The sequence below is a fragment of the Mixophyes fleayi genome, chromosome 7 (genome assembly GCF_038048845.1).
Source record: "Mixophyes fleayi isolate aMixFle1 chromosome 7, aMixFle1.hap1, whole genome shotgun sequence".
Taxonomy (NCBI): Eukaryota; Metazoa; Chordata; class Amphibia; order Anura; family Limnodynastidae; genus Mixophyes; species Mixophyes fleayi.
In genome coordinates, this window is record NC_134408.1 from 53,277,140 (window position 1) to 53,295,491 (window position 18,352).

At 39.6% G+C, this 18,352-nt stretch overlaps 1 protein-coding gene across 4 annotated transcripts in view; it reads left to right on the forward strand.

The window, feature by feature from the left end:
* The window catches only part of CARHSP1 (calcium regulated heat stable protein 1), a 53,872-nt gene extending 35,624 nt beyond the window's left edge, over window positions 1–18,248 (forward strand). For all 4 annotated transcript variants that reach the window (XM_075179838.1, XM_075179836.1, XM_075179837.1 and 1 more), the window contains exons 2-4: window positions 8,482–8,685; window positions 16,835–16,957; window positions 17,530–18,248. In XM_075179838.1, the coding sequence (XP_075035939.1) occupies window positions 8,495–8,685; window positions 16,835–16,957; window positions 17,530–17,692 (477 nt within the window). In that variant the 5' untranslated portion in view covers window positions 8,482–8,494 and the 3' untranslated portion in view covers window positions 17,693–18,248. The remainder of the gene's footprint in view (window positions 1–8,481; window positions 8,686–16,834; window positions 16,958–17,529) is intronic.
* The last annotated feature ends 104 nt before the right edge of the window (window positions 18,249–18,352 follow it).

Consider the following 18,352-nt stretch of genomic DNA (forward strand, 5'->3'; position numbering starts at 1 on the left):
CTTTAAAAGATCTTCAAAACTCAGAGATTTCACTTAATGGCTCCTGAAAATGATGTTTTTTCCTACCTCTACAATGGCTAAATAAATCTTTTGTATTAATTGGTTTTAAATGGCTGCAAACAACTAATAAAAATGTTTGGTAGTTTTATGTAAGGAATGAGATGGGCATCTCCATATACTGTCAATGTTATGTAGGCTCTTTTCTTTGATCCAGATAAAAAGGTGATCACACTACTATTAAAATAGTAAACCATTAAATCTCAGAACATTCCAGGAAATAGATACTCTTTTTTTTTTATGAACACAACATTTTTAATAATATCACATAGGCATCATGATCATGTATTAAATACTAACCTTAGCAGTGGTGTAAACAGATGCCAAACGAACCTGCATCGAGGGCTGCCAAATAAGAAATGTGCAACAAACCAATTTAAATAGACACTGTAGGGCCATAAACTAGATTACACCCTCACCCCCGCAGTAGCTAGGAAACCCATACATGCAAATATCTGATAGATGCAGAAGTGTCTCAGGTTAAAATTAAGCCCTTAATTAGTAGTGGTCATAAACATATGGTGTGTACAGAAAACACGTGTGATAATGGATACACCACGATCTTCATGGAAATGCCCAAAAGTCTCTACATTGAATAAAATCTTCTTTTACTCTGATGCAGATACTGCATTTTGCAGAATCAAAGTCACAATATTGTAAACCGTGGGTAAATGCAGGATTTCTAGAGAGGGGTTTCCACGCCGCTAGAGGGCATGATCAGCATGCATGGGGGTGTGGCTATAATTTTAGACAGTGCTATAGGCTGCTCTCAAACTCTTCCTATTCCCATCATATACACGGCAATGCTGCATGCACTGGTGTTAGGTGCATGCAGATTCGTGTGAAGCGGGGCAGTCAGGTAAGTCTTGACGGAGTGTCTGTCCCCAAAAATCGGGACTGACCCGGCAGAATCGGGACATTTGGTAGACTGTCCTGCTTTCTACCTGTTCTTGCTGCTTTCTCTACTTGTTGCTACTGCTCGTGTCTTGGATCCTGGAATGTTGGGTCCCTGTTTGGAAAAAGAACAGGTATATGAGATCTAGAAAGCCCAGCAATGAGTTAACACGTTAGGCCTGCAATCCCCAAAGCAGCCTAACATTAAATAAAAACCACCCACATTTAATAATTAGGCCTCCCAGCAACCTATTTGGACTGCAAATCTAATAGCATTCACCGTTCATAAAAAGACCCATTTCCCCCCAAACAACACCAACATTAAATTAATAGGTTTATTTATTAAATGTAAATATTGTTTCTTCCTAAACATTAAATAATTAGCATTCACTTCTAAGAAATAGCAATCCTTCTCTCCAGACTCAGCCACACATTCAATTAATAGCACCCATACCACCCCAACATTAAATGAATAGTCCCATCGTTCCAACCTAAATTATTAGGTCCGCCATAACCCCACTATTAAATTAAATAGTCCCCACCATCAAATATCCACCACTCCACCAATAAATTAAAAGCTCTGACCCATAATTAAATGATTAGCCTTCACTCTCACCCTACTATGAAATTAATATCTCACACCCCACTCAGATCACATAACAATACACCCTCCCACACTTACACTAAAACCCCTTTCCGCCGTCCTCCAAACTTATATATAATTAAAAACGAAGCCTGGTTTGGAGGGGATTTTAATACAGGTTCACTACAATAATTCTGTAGTCATACAGACTGTACCTGTTTCATGGAGATCACCATGAAACCAAAAGCTGCAAGCGATTTTAAAATTAAACTATTGTACTTATACATTAAATCCCCCCACTTACTTTAAAAGCTCCTTCCCCTCATTGTGACACAATTACATGAGAACACTTAACTTCTTCATCCAGTGCTGTATCTTGTGTCCTGCTGCTGCAGACATGAGACGTGCTGTCAGTGGGAGAGAAAGGGGCGGTGACACAAAGCAGTGGAGAGAGGGCTGTGAACAGTGCAGATTCTAGAAACGATAAACAATCTGCAGACACAGGCTGTAAAGTGGCTGGTCCCAGGGGTGGATCCATCAACTGCAAACATAAAGTACCTCAGGCTGTGAGGGAAGGGGTGGGGAGGGGGTGTTCCCAGAAATCCCCCACCGCCTTGTAAATGGCACCAAATATGAAGAAGCAATTCCACTCGGGTCTTCCAGCTAGTTCTAGATCAGGCCTGTCCAACCTGCGGCCCTCCAGATGCTGTGAAACTACGAGTCCCAGCATGCCCTTCCAGCTATCAACAGGTTGTCTACTGGCAAAGCATGCTGGGGCTTGTAGTTTCACAACACCTGGAGGGCCGCAGGTTGGACAGGCCTGTTCTAGATCATGGGATTAATGTAACACTCGATATAAGGACATGGTCAGGTTATAGATCCTAATTTCAATCCACATCTGTATCGTATATAGCAGGAAAGACTATTAAGACTCTTTTGGAAGTAATAATTTATCATGAGTGCCCCCCCCCCCCCCCCATCATTATCCCTGTCTTAATAGGGGAACTTGTTCAATGGACATGAATCAAATCAATTATTTTATGATCTACCTGTGTGAAATGCCGGGCTACAGGCGGTGTTTTAGTATCCACTACCAGGGTGGCTTTCTTAATGATCTACATAACTCCATTCTCTCTTTCAGCATGCCGCAACTGATGGCGTACACCACATATTTGCCTTCACATGTTAAACGCTGGGTAATTTTTGTAAGATTCTTTTGTAATAGGATAAACAAATTTGTTGCTAAGTAAATTTTTAATTTCATCAATCTCATTTTTGTATAAATGGGTGGATCAAAGGGTTGGGCACTTTAGACAACACTTACCTCGATGTGCTCAGCGCAAAGGTGTCATTGGCGACAGACTGGTGATCCCGACTGTTTGAAAGAGACCTCCAACAATTGCGATCAATGAACATCCCAGCACTACAAAAAGATGTCAGTTTCAAAGGTGACACTATTATTCGTGTTGTTAAAGGGGTAATGCAAGGAGATATCGGCTGTACAATTTTTTTACTAAGGCTTTTAGATTGTACAGGCGGCGCCTCCTTTCATTAGCCTCCTAAGAGCAGGAATAATAGTGTCGCCCTTGAAAGTGGGGCCGGGATATTCATTGCTCGCAATTGTTGGAGGTCTCTTTTTCAAACAGTCGGGATTACCTATTTTTCGGAAAAGACAGCTTCGCGCTGAGCATATCCGGGTAAGTGTTGGTGTTTTCGCAGTCGCTGTAATGACTATCACCGGGATCAAACTAAGACCTTGAAGTCTCGTGTACCGCTGTCTTTCAATCTCAATGATTTAATTGATAGGCGTCAATAACACGCCACCACCCTTACCTACAGAATGGGTAACGAGGTTCTTGTTATCTCGTGAGGATTTTAGTGAACCTCTCTCTCCCCTGGTGAGATTACTAATATACAACAATCAACCACAACATTCAAACCACTGATAAGTGAAGTGAATAACATTGATTATATCGTTATAATGGCACCTGTCAAGGGGTGGGATATATTAGACGACTAGGCCAGAGCACATCCAAAACAGTATTTGCGTAACAGCATACCATTCAGAGTGCTCGTCCTGACCTCTATCCACAGCCCAAAGCGCTTACAATGGGAATGTGAGCGCCAGAACTGGACCATGGAGCAGTGGAAGAAGGTGGCAAGGTCTGACTAATTGCGTTTTCTTTTATATCATGTGGACAGCCAGGCGCATGTACATCGCTTATCTGGGGAAGAGATGGCACCAGGATGCACTATGGGAAGAAGGCAAGCCAGCGGAGGCAGTGTGATGACCTAGGCAATGTTCTGCTGGGAAACCGTGGGTCTTGGTATTCATGTGGATGTTCCTTTGACATGTATCACCTACCTAAATATTGCTGCAGACCAACAACACCCCTTCATGGCAACGGTATTCCCTGATGGCAGTGGCCTCTTTCAGCAGGATAATGCACCCTGCCACACTGCACAAATTGTTCAGGAATGGTTTGAGGAACATGACAGAGTTCAAGGTGTTGACTTGGGGCTATATTTACTCTGTCATTTATTTACTACATTCTACAAAATGAAAGCTAGAATCTGATTGGATGCTATAGGCAACATCTCCACTATTTCAAACCCGTAGTTTAATAAATCTAGCCCCTGGACTCCAAATTCCACAGATCTCAAGCTGATTGAGCATCTGCGGGATGTGCTGGAAAAACAAGTCTGAGCCATGGAGGCCCCAACGCGCAACTTACAGGACTGAAAGGATCTGCTGCTAACGTCTTGGTGCCAGATACTGCAGGACACCTTCAGAGGTCTTGTGGAGTCTATGCCTTGATGGGTCAGAGCTGTTTTGACAGCATGAGGGGACCTACACAATATTAGAGAGGTAGTTTTAATATTGTGGCTGCTTGTGAAAAAAGGACATAGCATTGGTTACACACAATCGAATGTACCTTTTATATAGAGAAATTATTAGATGGAGCATCAAAGTACTGTAAACCTTTCTGCTTGGCAAAACAATCTCTTAATCTAAGCTGTCTCGGAAAGTTAAATGACCTGCAAAGTTAAAAGGATTTTAATGGTCTGTTTGCACAGAAGTGAGTTCCTTGGAAAGAAAACACATTTCTAAAGGAGTGGGTGTATAGTCAGCTTAAAAACTACTGCTTCCTTCTGATTTTGAATGAAGTGCTTGGTTGAATGTTTATCCCGGGACCTTCCCCCTCTGCAGGGCTTTTTACATTTTTCTCTTTCTTTCCACCTGCTGCGTGTCGCTACGTTAGTCTTTTTAAAAAAACAAAACAAAAAAAAAACACCTAAATAAATGAGATCTGACTGGGACTGATCTGAATCACTTAATGAAATATGCACGTCAAGATAGGTAAAAGACCTGTTCTGCCTAGGACAGGTCATTTCCTTGTAAAGGACCACTGTCACTTCTTAACACTAGGAGCTTAACCAATTCTAATTGTGTTCTTACCAGGGTGGCAGAGGGGGAGTTTAATAGATTAACACTTTGGCAAAAAAAAAAAATGTTTTAATAGATACAGAGAATTCCATGCAGTTGGTTTCCCCTGTTATCCCAGCAGCTCTATTGCCTCGTAAGCAAACGGAGGGGGGAGGGGGGGGGTTCCTAGTGCCCGGAAACCCACCTCCAAGCCTAGGGCATTGTATAATTGAGGTGGCTGGACCCTGCCCCCGCTTCACACTGCTCTGCTTGAAAAGGGAGAGCTGCGTGTACCTAACAGTAGTGCATGCAGCATTGCCCATATATATTATAGGGATAGGAAGAGTTGGAGAGCAGCCAAGCACTGTCTAATATTATAGCCACGTCCCCATGCATGCTGGTCACGCCCACTGGTGGCGTGGTGTGGAATCCCCCCTCTACAAATCGTGCGTTTGCCCCTGTACCTGGTAAAGATATGGACAGGAGATGGAAACCTATTTGTCTGGAGTTACAATTTAAGTTAATTAAATGAGCTTTGACTATCCCCTTTGCTTTTGTAACCAAGATGTTCTATGGAGGTGAGGGGAGAGACTTCTTTATAGCTTTAATTAGTGCTAACAGCAGTGGTTAATGTAACATTACAAATTTCTGGATTTCAACAAATTAAATCCAATGGTTGAACTGGAAGAGGGATACTACCCGTGTCTGAATGTTTTCATTAAATATCCAACGTTTCTTCTTTAAAATGCAGAAATGTAAGCCCATACCTTCAGTGTATTTGTAACTATTTCCCCCTCCTAAAACATTTGAAGAGCCATTTGGTGGCCCTGCCCAGTTACCTCCGCTATTTGGTTCTCAGTTGCTAGGTTTTCCTACACAGAAATCCACCCAGATGATGCTGCTTGCAGAGAAAGCTTTAGGTGTTGCTCTACCTTCCCTTTGCCTAGCATATGCTACATGATGCTTAACAGCCATACACATCTGCTGTGTTCATACTGAAAGTATTATCATGAACAATGAATACACACACACTACTTTCAGACTTCCTTTTACCTCTCCAATTCATGTTTGTATTTTATTCAAAGGAGTCTTAATAAACTAGCTTGGAAAGGGGGATTTGCCACAAAAATATGTGATCAAACAATCCATTTATTAACTCCTTGAATTTCTAATAAATTTGTTTACTTACTTTCTATGCTTAAATAATCCATTATGAATAGGCATATGGGAGAAAAAAGTAAATGATTGATAATTCATTTTTCTTGTGTTTAATTGTTCTATCATTTTTATATCGTACCCTGCATGTGAAACATTATTACAATTGAAATTGGTAAATAAGGAAATGGTTTATTGAACCAGTAGGCTAGCATGCAGGTTATTGCTTAAAAAATACAGATGGAACATTTTCCTTGAACAATCTTCTATCGGTTTTTGATCATATTTTAAAAAAATAAAATTTTGTAGACCTTTTTTTTATTATTATTATTATTATTATTATTGGGTTACTGTCTACAACTACAAATGAATATTGATTTCCATTGTAATGCTTACTATGTACTTCTATTCAGTGTTTTAAAGTATTTCAGTATCCCTAGAAAATGTACTCCACAAGTGTGAAGACCTTTTAGCTTCTGTTACAACCAATTTTATCCCATTTCATGTTATAATTGTACTTGGATATACAAAATTCTTATTGGTGTGCTGGTAACTAATGAGACTCTGCTACCTGCACTTCAGTAGGGTTGATTGTATTATTGTGTTATTTGTTTGGTGCCATTTTTAAGTTTTCTGTTATGTTTATTTATCAGGGTTTCACACTTGTCAGTTGCTGTAGCAAACTTTAGCCGCTATCAGAATACTGCATGACAAATGCACGAATGGTTTCTTATTGGACCAAAATTGCATTTTTAACGATGGTTAAAATTTTCTAGTGCAATACAACCTATTTGTCATGCATTAAATAAATTGTGTTGGTAAAAGTGCATAGAAAATGCTTTAAAAATCCATTGCTAAAATGTGTGTGACGTACGTATTTGTTTTCATGTGTTTCACTTATATTGCTAGTGCAAATGTTTGAATGAGCCCATTAAATGATACGTCTACTGAACCTCTATATTACAAATGGGCACATTTATGTAATCTAGAATCTTTTTGTTTGCTTTTTTTTTTGTTTTTTTGTTTTTTTGTTTTCCCCCCTAACATTTATTCTTTGCAATAACTTGAAAAGTTATTTAGAAATCTCTGATTCCCGACCATTTATGGCCAAAGTGGGATAACTGTTGTTTCTGGCCACCGGATAGTTTTATTTAGGAGTTTCTGCCTGCTAAAGGATTAACGTGTAGTATTCCACTTTTGCATGTAAAAAGCAGTGTTGTGATTTACTAATTGATCGAATACTTGATATTTTTGATCTTTCTGTGCTATAAAAACAGATGAGAAAATTACACATCATTCAAAAAAAATCATCCCTATTTTTACAACTGCATAGTCTTTTGAGAATGTGAAATTGACTACAGGGAAAATGATTGTGTAGCAAGAGCATGTGCTAGGCTCCATAACCGTTAGAAATGATTATAATTCTAGGGGGCAGAGTTAGGATGTTCCGCACAACAACATATGTGATCGGAACTACTTTGCAAGCCATCACGTTATGAGGACTCAAGTCTGAATCACAAATTGTACTATGTCGCCTTACCCATCGGCCACAGTAAATGAATAAAAACTCTACACTTTTGGTTGCCATTTGGAGGGCAATTACAAGTGTAAATTGTTGATATTCACCATCACCGATCTCTATTCTTCAGGCAGATTTGTTTCTTTCTATTGCCCAACACATATCAAATTTTTACACAAGCCTCCACTTACAACTATATATGTACAGCAAAAATATATCTAAGGCAGCACAAATGGAAAAAAAATGTGTCTGGATAATAGAATTGTGTGAAGGGTAGCTTGCACTTTACCTACAGGGGGATGGATGATTAAAACAGTGCTCTAGTTTCATTTAATAATCCAGTGACTTAAACTCGAGGTGTGTTCATAACCGGTTTTTAAGTATCCCACCATTATGTCTATCTTTTCTTTAAGTTTACTGACATCACCATGGCAACCTTTGTTTATATGTGAAAGCCGTTCAATAACAAAGTAGGAAATACTTGAGTTGAATAGTTGAAGTAAAGCATTGTTCATACAATGAGCAGATATCTGCATTTTCTATCTTCAATTAAACCATTTCTGCTTTTTTTTTATGTAAATAAAGACAATTATATATTATATTTCCAATGGAACAGCTATTCAATGCATGCAAATAAGATTTGAAAATACATCTGGACTACTTTAATGTTTTGTTTTGTGTGGTAATACAGATGTAAAGTGCAGATGTTTTTTTATTTTTTTTAATTAAGAATTGTTCACATGTAAGCTGCTGTTGAACAAGGACTGATCCTTTTATGCATGTAACCTTTTAAACATGTTTATTAAAGCAAATAGATATATTTTATTTTTGTTCTATTTGTTTCAGATAAGGAGCAGAAATGTCATCTGACTCAACTTCACCTGTTAGTGGCCCAACCAGCAATTCCCCAGTGTCTCCTCAATCTCCACAGTCTCCGAAGACCCTTAATTTACCAGGGAATCGTGGAACTAGAGATCGCTCTCCATCTCCCTTGAGAGGACACCTCATCCCCAGTCCCCTCCCAACTAGACGTACAAGAACATTTTCTGCGTGAGTAATTTTGTCACTATTTAATGTTACCTACACTGTGTTTACACATTTTTCTTTAAGTTGGTAGGTAAAATTACACAAGCAGTATGACTTTTAAAGGTGGAGTCCCATTTAAAACTGAAATGTTTCTTTAACAAAAAAATTACTTCAGCGTCCTGTCGATAAGGTTCAAAAATAGTTTTAAAAACTGTTTAAGGTGCAATCCCACAAATATATATATCTCCCAAACTTGCCTATTCTTCAATTGGAACAGTGGGTGTGATGTCATGCTGGGGGTGTGGCCATCCCCATGGTAGCATACCTAGTGCTTTTGAAGTGCTAGGCTGTCCCATGACCATCTTTGCACACTGCAGGGAGGTCATGTAGTATAATCAGTTTGAGGCAGAAGAGGGAGTGCAGTGTATTCTGCACCACATGCTCTGCCTCCTTCTGTGGGCAGGTATGAGCTGTTTGGAGGTTTGAGTGACATAGGGGGAGTTTAGGAGTACATATGGTGGGGTATTTTACAGCTAGTAGGGGTCTAAGTGCTTTGAGTGGCATGAGTTGGGATTTTGGAGCATGCGAGGAGCATGTGTGGGGTGCCGAGGTTGTTTTTGGACTATTTAAATTATTGAAATTAAGGATGTGCAGCCCTATTGAAGGGCACATGCGTTCCTTGAAGTATGTAGGGGCAGCACGGTAGCTAAGTGGTTAGCACTTCTGCCTCACAGCGCTGGGGTCATGAGTTCAATTCCAGACCATTGCCTTATCTGTGTGGAGTTTGTATGTTCTCCCCGTGTTTGCGTGGGTTTCCTCCGGGTGCTCCGGTTTCCTGCTACACTCCAAAAACATACTAGTAGGTTAATTGGCAGATATCAAACATTGACCCTAGTCTCTCTTTCTCTCTGTGTGTCTGTGTCTGTGTCTGTGTGTGTCTGTGTGTGTCTGTGTGTGTCTGTGTGTGTCTGTGTGTGTCTGTGTGTGTCTGTGTGTGTGTGTGTGTGTGTGTGTTGGGGAATTTAGACTGTAAGCTCCAATGGGGCAGGGACTGATGTGAGTTCTCTGTACAGCGCTGCGGAATCAGTGGCGCTATATAAATAAATGGTGATGATGATGATATGTCAGGTTGCTAATCACTGGTTTAGTCCCTATTATAAATTAATTATAATAAACAAAACAAACAAAAAAAACAACAAAACATTCTGCTCATGGACTTGATACAACTTTCCCATAGAATTCTACTTGGAGATAAATGGATCTGTTCCGCATGTACAAATACACAATGTAGAACACCTTCACTCTAGTATATACTGATTCTAACATGCATTCAAGTAGATTCAAATATAGAAGACTGCATTCACAAAAACATCATTGTATTCCACTAGTGCCTCCATTTTGTTGTGTTTTACAAGTTTGAGGAACAAAAGTCCTTGACTGTGTCCCTACCCTCTCTGACATGGAAATACTCAGCAACTATAAAAGACACATATTGTAAATTGTGCTTCATTAATAGTGTCCCTTTAGGATTTGGTGAGGTTCTTCTTTTACCCAACTACAATGCTAGCAAGTCTATGCTTCTACGCGAACGTTTCTGTTTATTTGGAGTATAAATAGCTAAGTGTATGTGTATTCATGGAGTGTAACATGTGCAAGAATGTGTGAAAACCCCTGTGCAGGATGAGCCAGCTGTACAGTCTTAGGTGGTTAAAGGGAACCAAAGGAGTCAGGCCAGGTTAAACGGAGATAAAGGAATTACATAGTTGTTCACGATAAAAAGACGCCTATCGCACAGTGTTGTGAGGCACATGGGCTACAGGAGTTGGGACTGGAAAGGGGGAGGAGTCTGTAGAGAGGAGGAGCTATGGCTGTAGAAAAGGAGGGGTCAGGATTAATCTATAAACCGCCCCCTCCCCCCCTAAAAGAAAAGTCTAGTTCCACCCTTGATTCCATATACATGCAAACACACAATTCCATACACATACATACTGCCATATACATACACAATTCCACATATATACACAAAGCCAGGCTATAACACCCCCACCCCCCAGTCCCTTGTACTCACCCATTTCCAGAGGCTGATAGCTCCCCGGCTGTGCTCTGAAATGTCAGGCAGCCTAGCAGCAGTCTGATTTGTTGCCTGGCTGCCTGTCTCCATTAGTTCAGTGACAGCCAGGGCACTCCTGATTAGCCCCGCGCCCTCCCAGCTGGGTGAATGGGGAGACAAAAAAAACAAAAAAAAGCTTGTCTGCAGTGCGGGCCCGGGCACCCCAGCATGCCTGGGCCCCAGTAATTAGTACCCACTCCCCCCTCTCAGCGCCCCTGCTGTAAAGCAGCGCTCCCTGGAAAAATATTTTAAAAAATGCTCTCCAGAAGGAGAAGGGACAGCTGGATATTGCCATTTACATGGCAGCCCTTTGGGGTAGTGCTTCACACACTGGATTTTAGAGCATGATACGGGCTTCTGCTTTCACAGAACAGCCACTTGCAGACCAGATCTGCTTTGGCTTCATCAGTGCGATGCAGGTGGTTTTGGTTAGTAGTGTAAATAACCTTAGAAATGACCTCACTATTTATTTATTTATTTATTTTTTGCAGGTTTTTAATATAACCCATGTAATTACATCACCATTCATCTATCTTCCCCCCTTGGGTACTTGTTGCTGCAGGTACTACCATTGGCGTAAAAGAAGGAGGCCCCACCAGCATTTACTGCTGCATTCCTAGCGAAGACCTTCCCCACCCCAGAGCTAAAAGCCTCTAGCATCTTGGCGTGCAGAAGTTGCTAGTGTCAGGAAAATTTCAGATTGCAGCAGATTCAAATGTGTAAAACAAGTCTTACAAAAGCAGTAATGAGAGCATGCATTCAGCTTTGCTGTATAATTTAGATATTGCACCACCTAGTGGCATAACCGTTATGTGCAATATTTTATGCTTTTAATAATAATAAGAAGGTACAAAATTATGTTGTTCAAGAGATGAAAATAATTATTTCATGACCCCATACTGGCAACAGGACAGTTAATGACAATTATGTTTTGGGTATTTTGGTTTAAGAAAGTATTGGACAGCTTCTTAGCTACAATCTGCAAATACCAGTTCTTGTAGGAGTGCATTCCATAGTTTCACAGCTCTTACATTTAAAGAACCCAATTCACAGCTGAAGATTTAATCTTTCTTCCAGCCCGATGGGGTAATTGTGTCCTAACGTTGTATAACCATATGGGCCATTAATATACAGTGGTTATAATAAGTATACACATACTTGAAACTGGTGTTTTAGATGTAAAGCCTGAAATCAAGATAAATTATGTCTGGTTGCAAGATCACATTAAAGGTGAAAAAAGTTAAAACGAATTCTCGTGGAAAACAAATAGACAATTTTTAGCAAAAAAGTGAAAATAAAACCCCTAAAATACTTTGCTTATAAGTTAATCTATTGGTAGTCTGTTTTCTATATTTTGCTGCACATATGTTTACAGATGATTCCTGGGAATACAGTAATCGTAAATTATTTGAACGGACCCAGCATCCTCTCTCCGCTTCTCACTGAATATGTCGGGCGTGATGCTGGGTCCCGGGTGCCACTGGATTGGTAATTTTTTTTTTTCCTCTTCCTGTCCACGGCACCCTTGTCCCAGCGCCGCTGGGAGCCGCGGCGCACAGTTTGGAAACCTAGGCACGAACGTCATTTTTTCTTCCCAGCCTACTGATTGTGGCCGCAGCTGCCACCGGCAAAGACTCCATACAGCTCATTTGACCTGATGCAGAGCAGATACAAGGTGTTTGTTACATTATAATCGTGATTATTAAGCCCCAGAGATCAGCCATAACATGTGGACCTCCCTTGTTGCTGAATATCTTTTCTTCCTTCCCTTCTACTGTGTGGGTTATGTCTTTGAATACCTTTTAGAGAAAGTTAATGCAAACTGACGATTTCAATTTAAAAGAGCAGATCAGAATGTATGGAATCCAAACAAAGGAGATAATTGTTAACCAGGTCTAGTCCTCAACCTCACCTGATTTCTATTCGAATTATGAAGGCTATTACAAATTGCCAAGTATCCCTGACCAGTAAAGGTTATCACATGCAGACTGAAACTAGCCTTTATCCATTGGGACCTTGATTACAATCTGGATTTTACATGATTCAATATCTTTCCATGATGCTACTCTTCAAATTTTACAGCTGTCTAATAAACCCTGCGTAGAGGGTGGTAAATGTTGAGAACAGGATCCACAGGAACAACCTCTTTCAGATTATCTGACCCACATAGTGCAGGGGAGTTTCCTCTATTAATATAGCTATTAAAGAAGGCATCAATTACCAGAGTCTCCCACTTCTAACGATTACTACCTTAGCTATTTGTGTTTTTACTGCTACTGTTTCTGTTGGTGTGGTCAGACAGAGGAATAGAGCTTCTTATAGTTTTAAGAAGAAAGATTGGGTGGGGAGTTATTAGGGTTCAGTGTTCCAAGATTAATTGCTAGGTTACATTTTGGTGTGTTTTTATTTATGTAGTGGGGTTAGATGACTTCCTAGTTGCATTCTTTAATGATGTTGATTTATTTTTTTTTTTATTTTTTTTTTTTTACAGGGATGTCTTGGAATTGTAATTTTGCCCTTATTGACAGTTTGTAAATAGGGAGAGATTAAAATAAAATAGGCAGTCTTGTATGGGATAGCAGTCGCCAACTAACCCCCGCCCATCCCAGAAAAAAACCTAAAAAAAATGAACCACACTTCAACTTTCTATTGATCGTGGCCTATCCCTCTGTTATGTCTGTATCTATCGCATACTTGCCTACTTTTGAAAACTCATTCCAGGGAGACTATACAACTAACAGCTGATGCAAAGCACAGGGGGCGTGTCCTGCTTTACCGTAGGGGGATGTCTAGCTCCATGGCGCATTATATCATACAGAGCTAAACCGTACCATGTTCTATAGACACAATGACCTTAATAAAAACATAATATCCCTCCCCCATCTTCCCTTCCCTGAAACACACCTTGTTTTATACCTACAGGTCGCCTGCAGCTTTCTGACTGCCTGTCTCCAAATTGCTGCTGCTGCTTCCCCTCTCCCTGCCCCTGTGCACACCCTATCCCAAAATCAGACTGTGCACACAGTCCCCACTTCTGGGGTTGTGTTGCATTGAAGTGAAGTGACGCTCTCTCAGACTCAACAGAGAGCAGAGAGAGAAAAAAAAGTTAGGCAGCCATCAGCACATTCAAACTATAATACAGGAAAAGTATGCCTTAATAAAATATTATAGGCATCAGTATTTTTGTAAACAAAATTGTCAGTAAAAAAAAATTTCAGTAGTTAACAAACCTGATTTGTAATACAGTGAATGGGCACTCCACTGACTCCCATTAAAGAAAACAGCTACTGATTCTACAAGTGTCTTTTGCATGTCTGACTCCATTACTGAAGTCATGAGTGTCTTTACTGTCAGTCTATTGAAGCTTAGGTCAAGATTTACTAAGCTGCAGGTTTGAAAAAGTGGGGATATTGCCTATAGCAGCCAATCAAATTCTAGCTTTCATTTATTTAGTACTTTCTACAAAATGACAGCTAGAATCTGATTGGTTGCTATAGGCAACATCCCCACTTTTTCAAACCCACAGCTTAGTAAATCTAGCCCCTAGTCCCCTTGAAAATGCCCACCTACATAGGAATCCATGCATGGAAATAGAACACGTTTTAACAGTGTTTTCATGACCTCAACCACTCTTCATATTGGTTCAGAATCAGGGAGTATGCCTGACTCTCCCAGGAGTCCGGGAGTTCACCCATTATTTAGGCAGTCTCCATGACATTCCGGGAGAGTTGGCAAGTATGATCTTTTGTTGGCAATTAAGATTTTCTGATGCATTAGCTGTGGTTCCACAGCACCAATTGAAGCTTCTATCAGAATGCTCAGGTTGCCAAAGCCAAAGGTGAACAATTTATACACTGTACAGATGTAAAAAGCAATGCCATCACAAAGATACAGTTACAGTACCCCCAAGAACTCAACATGCCATTTGGTTGATTCCTTTGGTTATTGTTCCTTAAGATTACCAGTTGTCCTTCAGATTCCTCTAGACCTGTACAGAATGGTTCCTTTATGATCTCTGTGAACTGGCTATTTGGTGTATAAAAAGTGATAATATTTATAAGTAGCGTTTGAAATAACACCAGAAATGTTCTCATGCAGTTGAAAACAGAATAACATTTCCAACATTTAAATTACATTGAGTTTGACATCAATCGCAACTTTATATTTTAGATTAAAAGATAGAAAATACATTAAACACATTTAAATGTTGGAACAATAATTATGTTGCGTATTAATCGCATCACAGCAGAAATTATTTATTACCACCTCCTTATTGTTTTGTGTTCTTTCCACTGCAGTGTTTTCCCCAGAAAATGTTGCCAGCCGAGTGGCATTAAGAAGTAGCTGGGTGGAGGCAGTTGTGGTAATTTCAATAATATTGAAAAATGTTGGAGGGGGTTGCCCACACCTGCCATTACTGGTCAGACTGGTGGTCAGTGGTCTAACACACACACACACACACACACACACACACACTAGTGCTCACATAGTGCCTGTTCTAACAGTAGAAACAATTGTTTATTCTATTATAATAGGACTCTGGTGGGCTCAAAGAGCCAGGTTGCAAGTAAAAACAGCTGGATGGAGCACCCAGGAAATAGGTGCTTGGAAGAACACTGCACTGTCTTAGTCAATGTTAGATGGTGTTTTGTAGATAGTCAACTGCATGCTGCAGCCAATGTTAGATTATATTCTAGGGCCAGAGAGGGAGTGAGTTGGCGATGGTTTCTCTGGATATATAGGTGTGTTTTTAGGTGTATGTAAACCCAAATTTCCCAAGACAGTCCGTTTACCTGCGTAGTATGTATATGCAGGTTTCAGTATCCGGTTCTCCACGTGTCATACCTTCCCCTAATGGTAGGCACTATTTTAAAATAGCAGGTCGCTGCTGATAGTGAGCTCTGTTGGTGCAATAATGAGCAATGCTTGTACTGTACTGTGGTAGGAGACTGCAAGTTTAATGGTGGACTTCCAAAATATTGATGGGCACAGCTTGTATAGTGCTGGCATACTACTAGTGTAATGGCAAGCACAATTGTACGTATAATGGCGGTAACTTCTAGTATTATTGTGGACAATGCTACCAATAACTTGTTGTCATGCTGGATATTACTGGTATAATAGTTGAGCACTGCTGATATGTGTGGGCTCACTGCTTTTATAATTGTGGAAACTGGTGTTTTAATGTGTGGGGTTAGTGCTGACCTAATGGTGGGCTGCAAGATGTAGCAGGACTGTCCTAAATGGACACCAAAGTGAAAGATAATATTTTTGGTCACTCTTTAGCATCCTGATTCACCAGAGCTGAGCATATTTTCCAAATTTGTTTTATATACAAATTCACACCCGATCCTGTTAAATTCTAAGGCTATTTAAAGTTGCTGAGGAGTTCTGTGACTGGGACGTATTCACAAGATAAAATGTCATACTAAATAGATGCAATTAACTTTTTTTTTTCGCTCTCATTTCTTTTTACATTTTATTTGCCAGCAACTAGTCCAGTTTTGGCTAACCTGTGACACTCCAGGTGTTGTGAAACTACAAGTCCCAGCATACCCTTCCAGCAATAAGCTGCTATATATTGGCAAAGCATGCTGGGACTGGTAGTTTCACAACACCTGGGGTGTCACAGGTTAGCCAAAACTGGACTAGTCCCACTTCCTGTCAACTGCAGAATCTGAATGCAGGCCCTTCTAATTCTAATTCCTCCATTCTAATGACAGAAAACCTGTTAACTGTTCATTTATGTTTCACCTATCAATCAGTTACCACCTCAAAAGTTGCTCAGTGTATGACCATATGTCTGAACATAAGAGGAAATTGATCAAGTCTTGCATTACCTGGAATATAAGTAGATATCAAAGCTTCTAAAGAACCAGCTGTACTGTTTTACATGCTTCATTGGTCACTTGAAGGTGTAAAAAAACACTTAAATCCCTGCCCAAACCCCCCCCCCCCCCCCCAAAAAAAAACTGTGCTACATTCTAACCACTCCCCCTAGCCTTGTCTTTGATATATTTCTGCTGCCATATCCTCTTTAATATTCAATTTTTTTTTTCACAGTACTGTACGGGCAGCTGAAGGGCCTGTCTACAAGGGAGTCTGCAAATGCTTCTCCCGTGCTAAAGGACATGGCTTCATAATACCGGAAGATGGAGGACCTGATATCTTTCTACATATCTCGGAGTAAGTGCTGTACCATTATAAGAATGACTGTGCCATAGATCATCAGAGAACATCCTTACAATATCCATACTGATAATATATAACAGTGCATAGACCATTCTTACTTTTTTTCCCCAAGAGCATTGTGCAATTTTTTTTTTGTATTTTTTAATTAGTCCAGTGATGAGAACTAATAGTAATGTAGTAACAATCTTGCTCCTAAGGTAGAAAACCCCAATGTAAACTATGCAGTACTGAAAAGCTAATGGCCATTTCATCTGTCTTATTGGATATTCATTCATCAGTTTTATATATTTTCTAAAACCCTCCTATTGTTTTATTGGTAGTAATCACAAGTGATTCTTTACAGCAACGATGCTGCAGTTTAGGCTCCAATGTATTAAAACTGCATATGTACATAGAAAAGTATTGCTGTATTTTGATTCTATAATGTTGAATTTTAATATACTCTATTTTAATCAAGATTTTTGAAATAGGTTTTCTAATATTTTGTAACGGAATTAATGCATGCAAAAATACTTAAAGTTTAAGATTAAGTATAAAGGGAATAAACAACTTGTTCTCATCAACAGTATTGAAGGGGAGTACGTTCCCGTAGAAGGAGATGAAGTCACTTACAAAATTTGCACCATTCCTCCCAAAAATGAGAAACATCAAGCTGTAGACGTTGTAATCACCCATTTGGCTCCGGGAACAAAGCACGAGACATGGTCCGGACATATCATCACTTCATAAATCTGTAACCTCACCGACTCCCGCTCACACAGTTTGGATTTTTTTTTTACATTTGTTATTGTTGAACAATTATTGATTCTTTATTATTACACATAGGTATCGCCTATCAATAAAATCCAATGCATCCATGGGTAGTAACAGGATTGACCAAATTTCTTTTGTTTTAAGATTCATTCACTTCTTGAACCATGGGACTTGAGTTGTAATCCAGCACTCTTATAAATATGGCTGTATTTTAATTTGAATTTAGATTTAATGCCAAAACTGTATCCAAAAATTTCAGATAGTTCATCCCTATTTAAGATTGTTAGACGTACCGATTTATCCAGTGGCAGGGGAGATAAAAGTGTGCAGCTGAGCACCAGATTGTGTTGTTGGCACTATACATAATGTGCATTAGAAATGGTTATCTTGATCTATATGAAGTACTACAAAAGTACTGTTCTCATGTAGAATTTTATGTTTTGACTTTAATATCTTTATTAAAGTAGAAAGCTATCCATTTTACACCATACTTTGTCTTAAATAAATAAAAAGTTATACCAATTTGCATAAAGTATCAACAAAGTTCTTTTCAACTTCACAAAACTGCTGTAAATACAAATCAGTCTGATCATTTAAGAATTGCTCGTTCACATGTGTGATTTTGAGACACCTTTA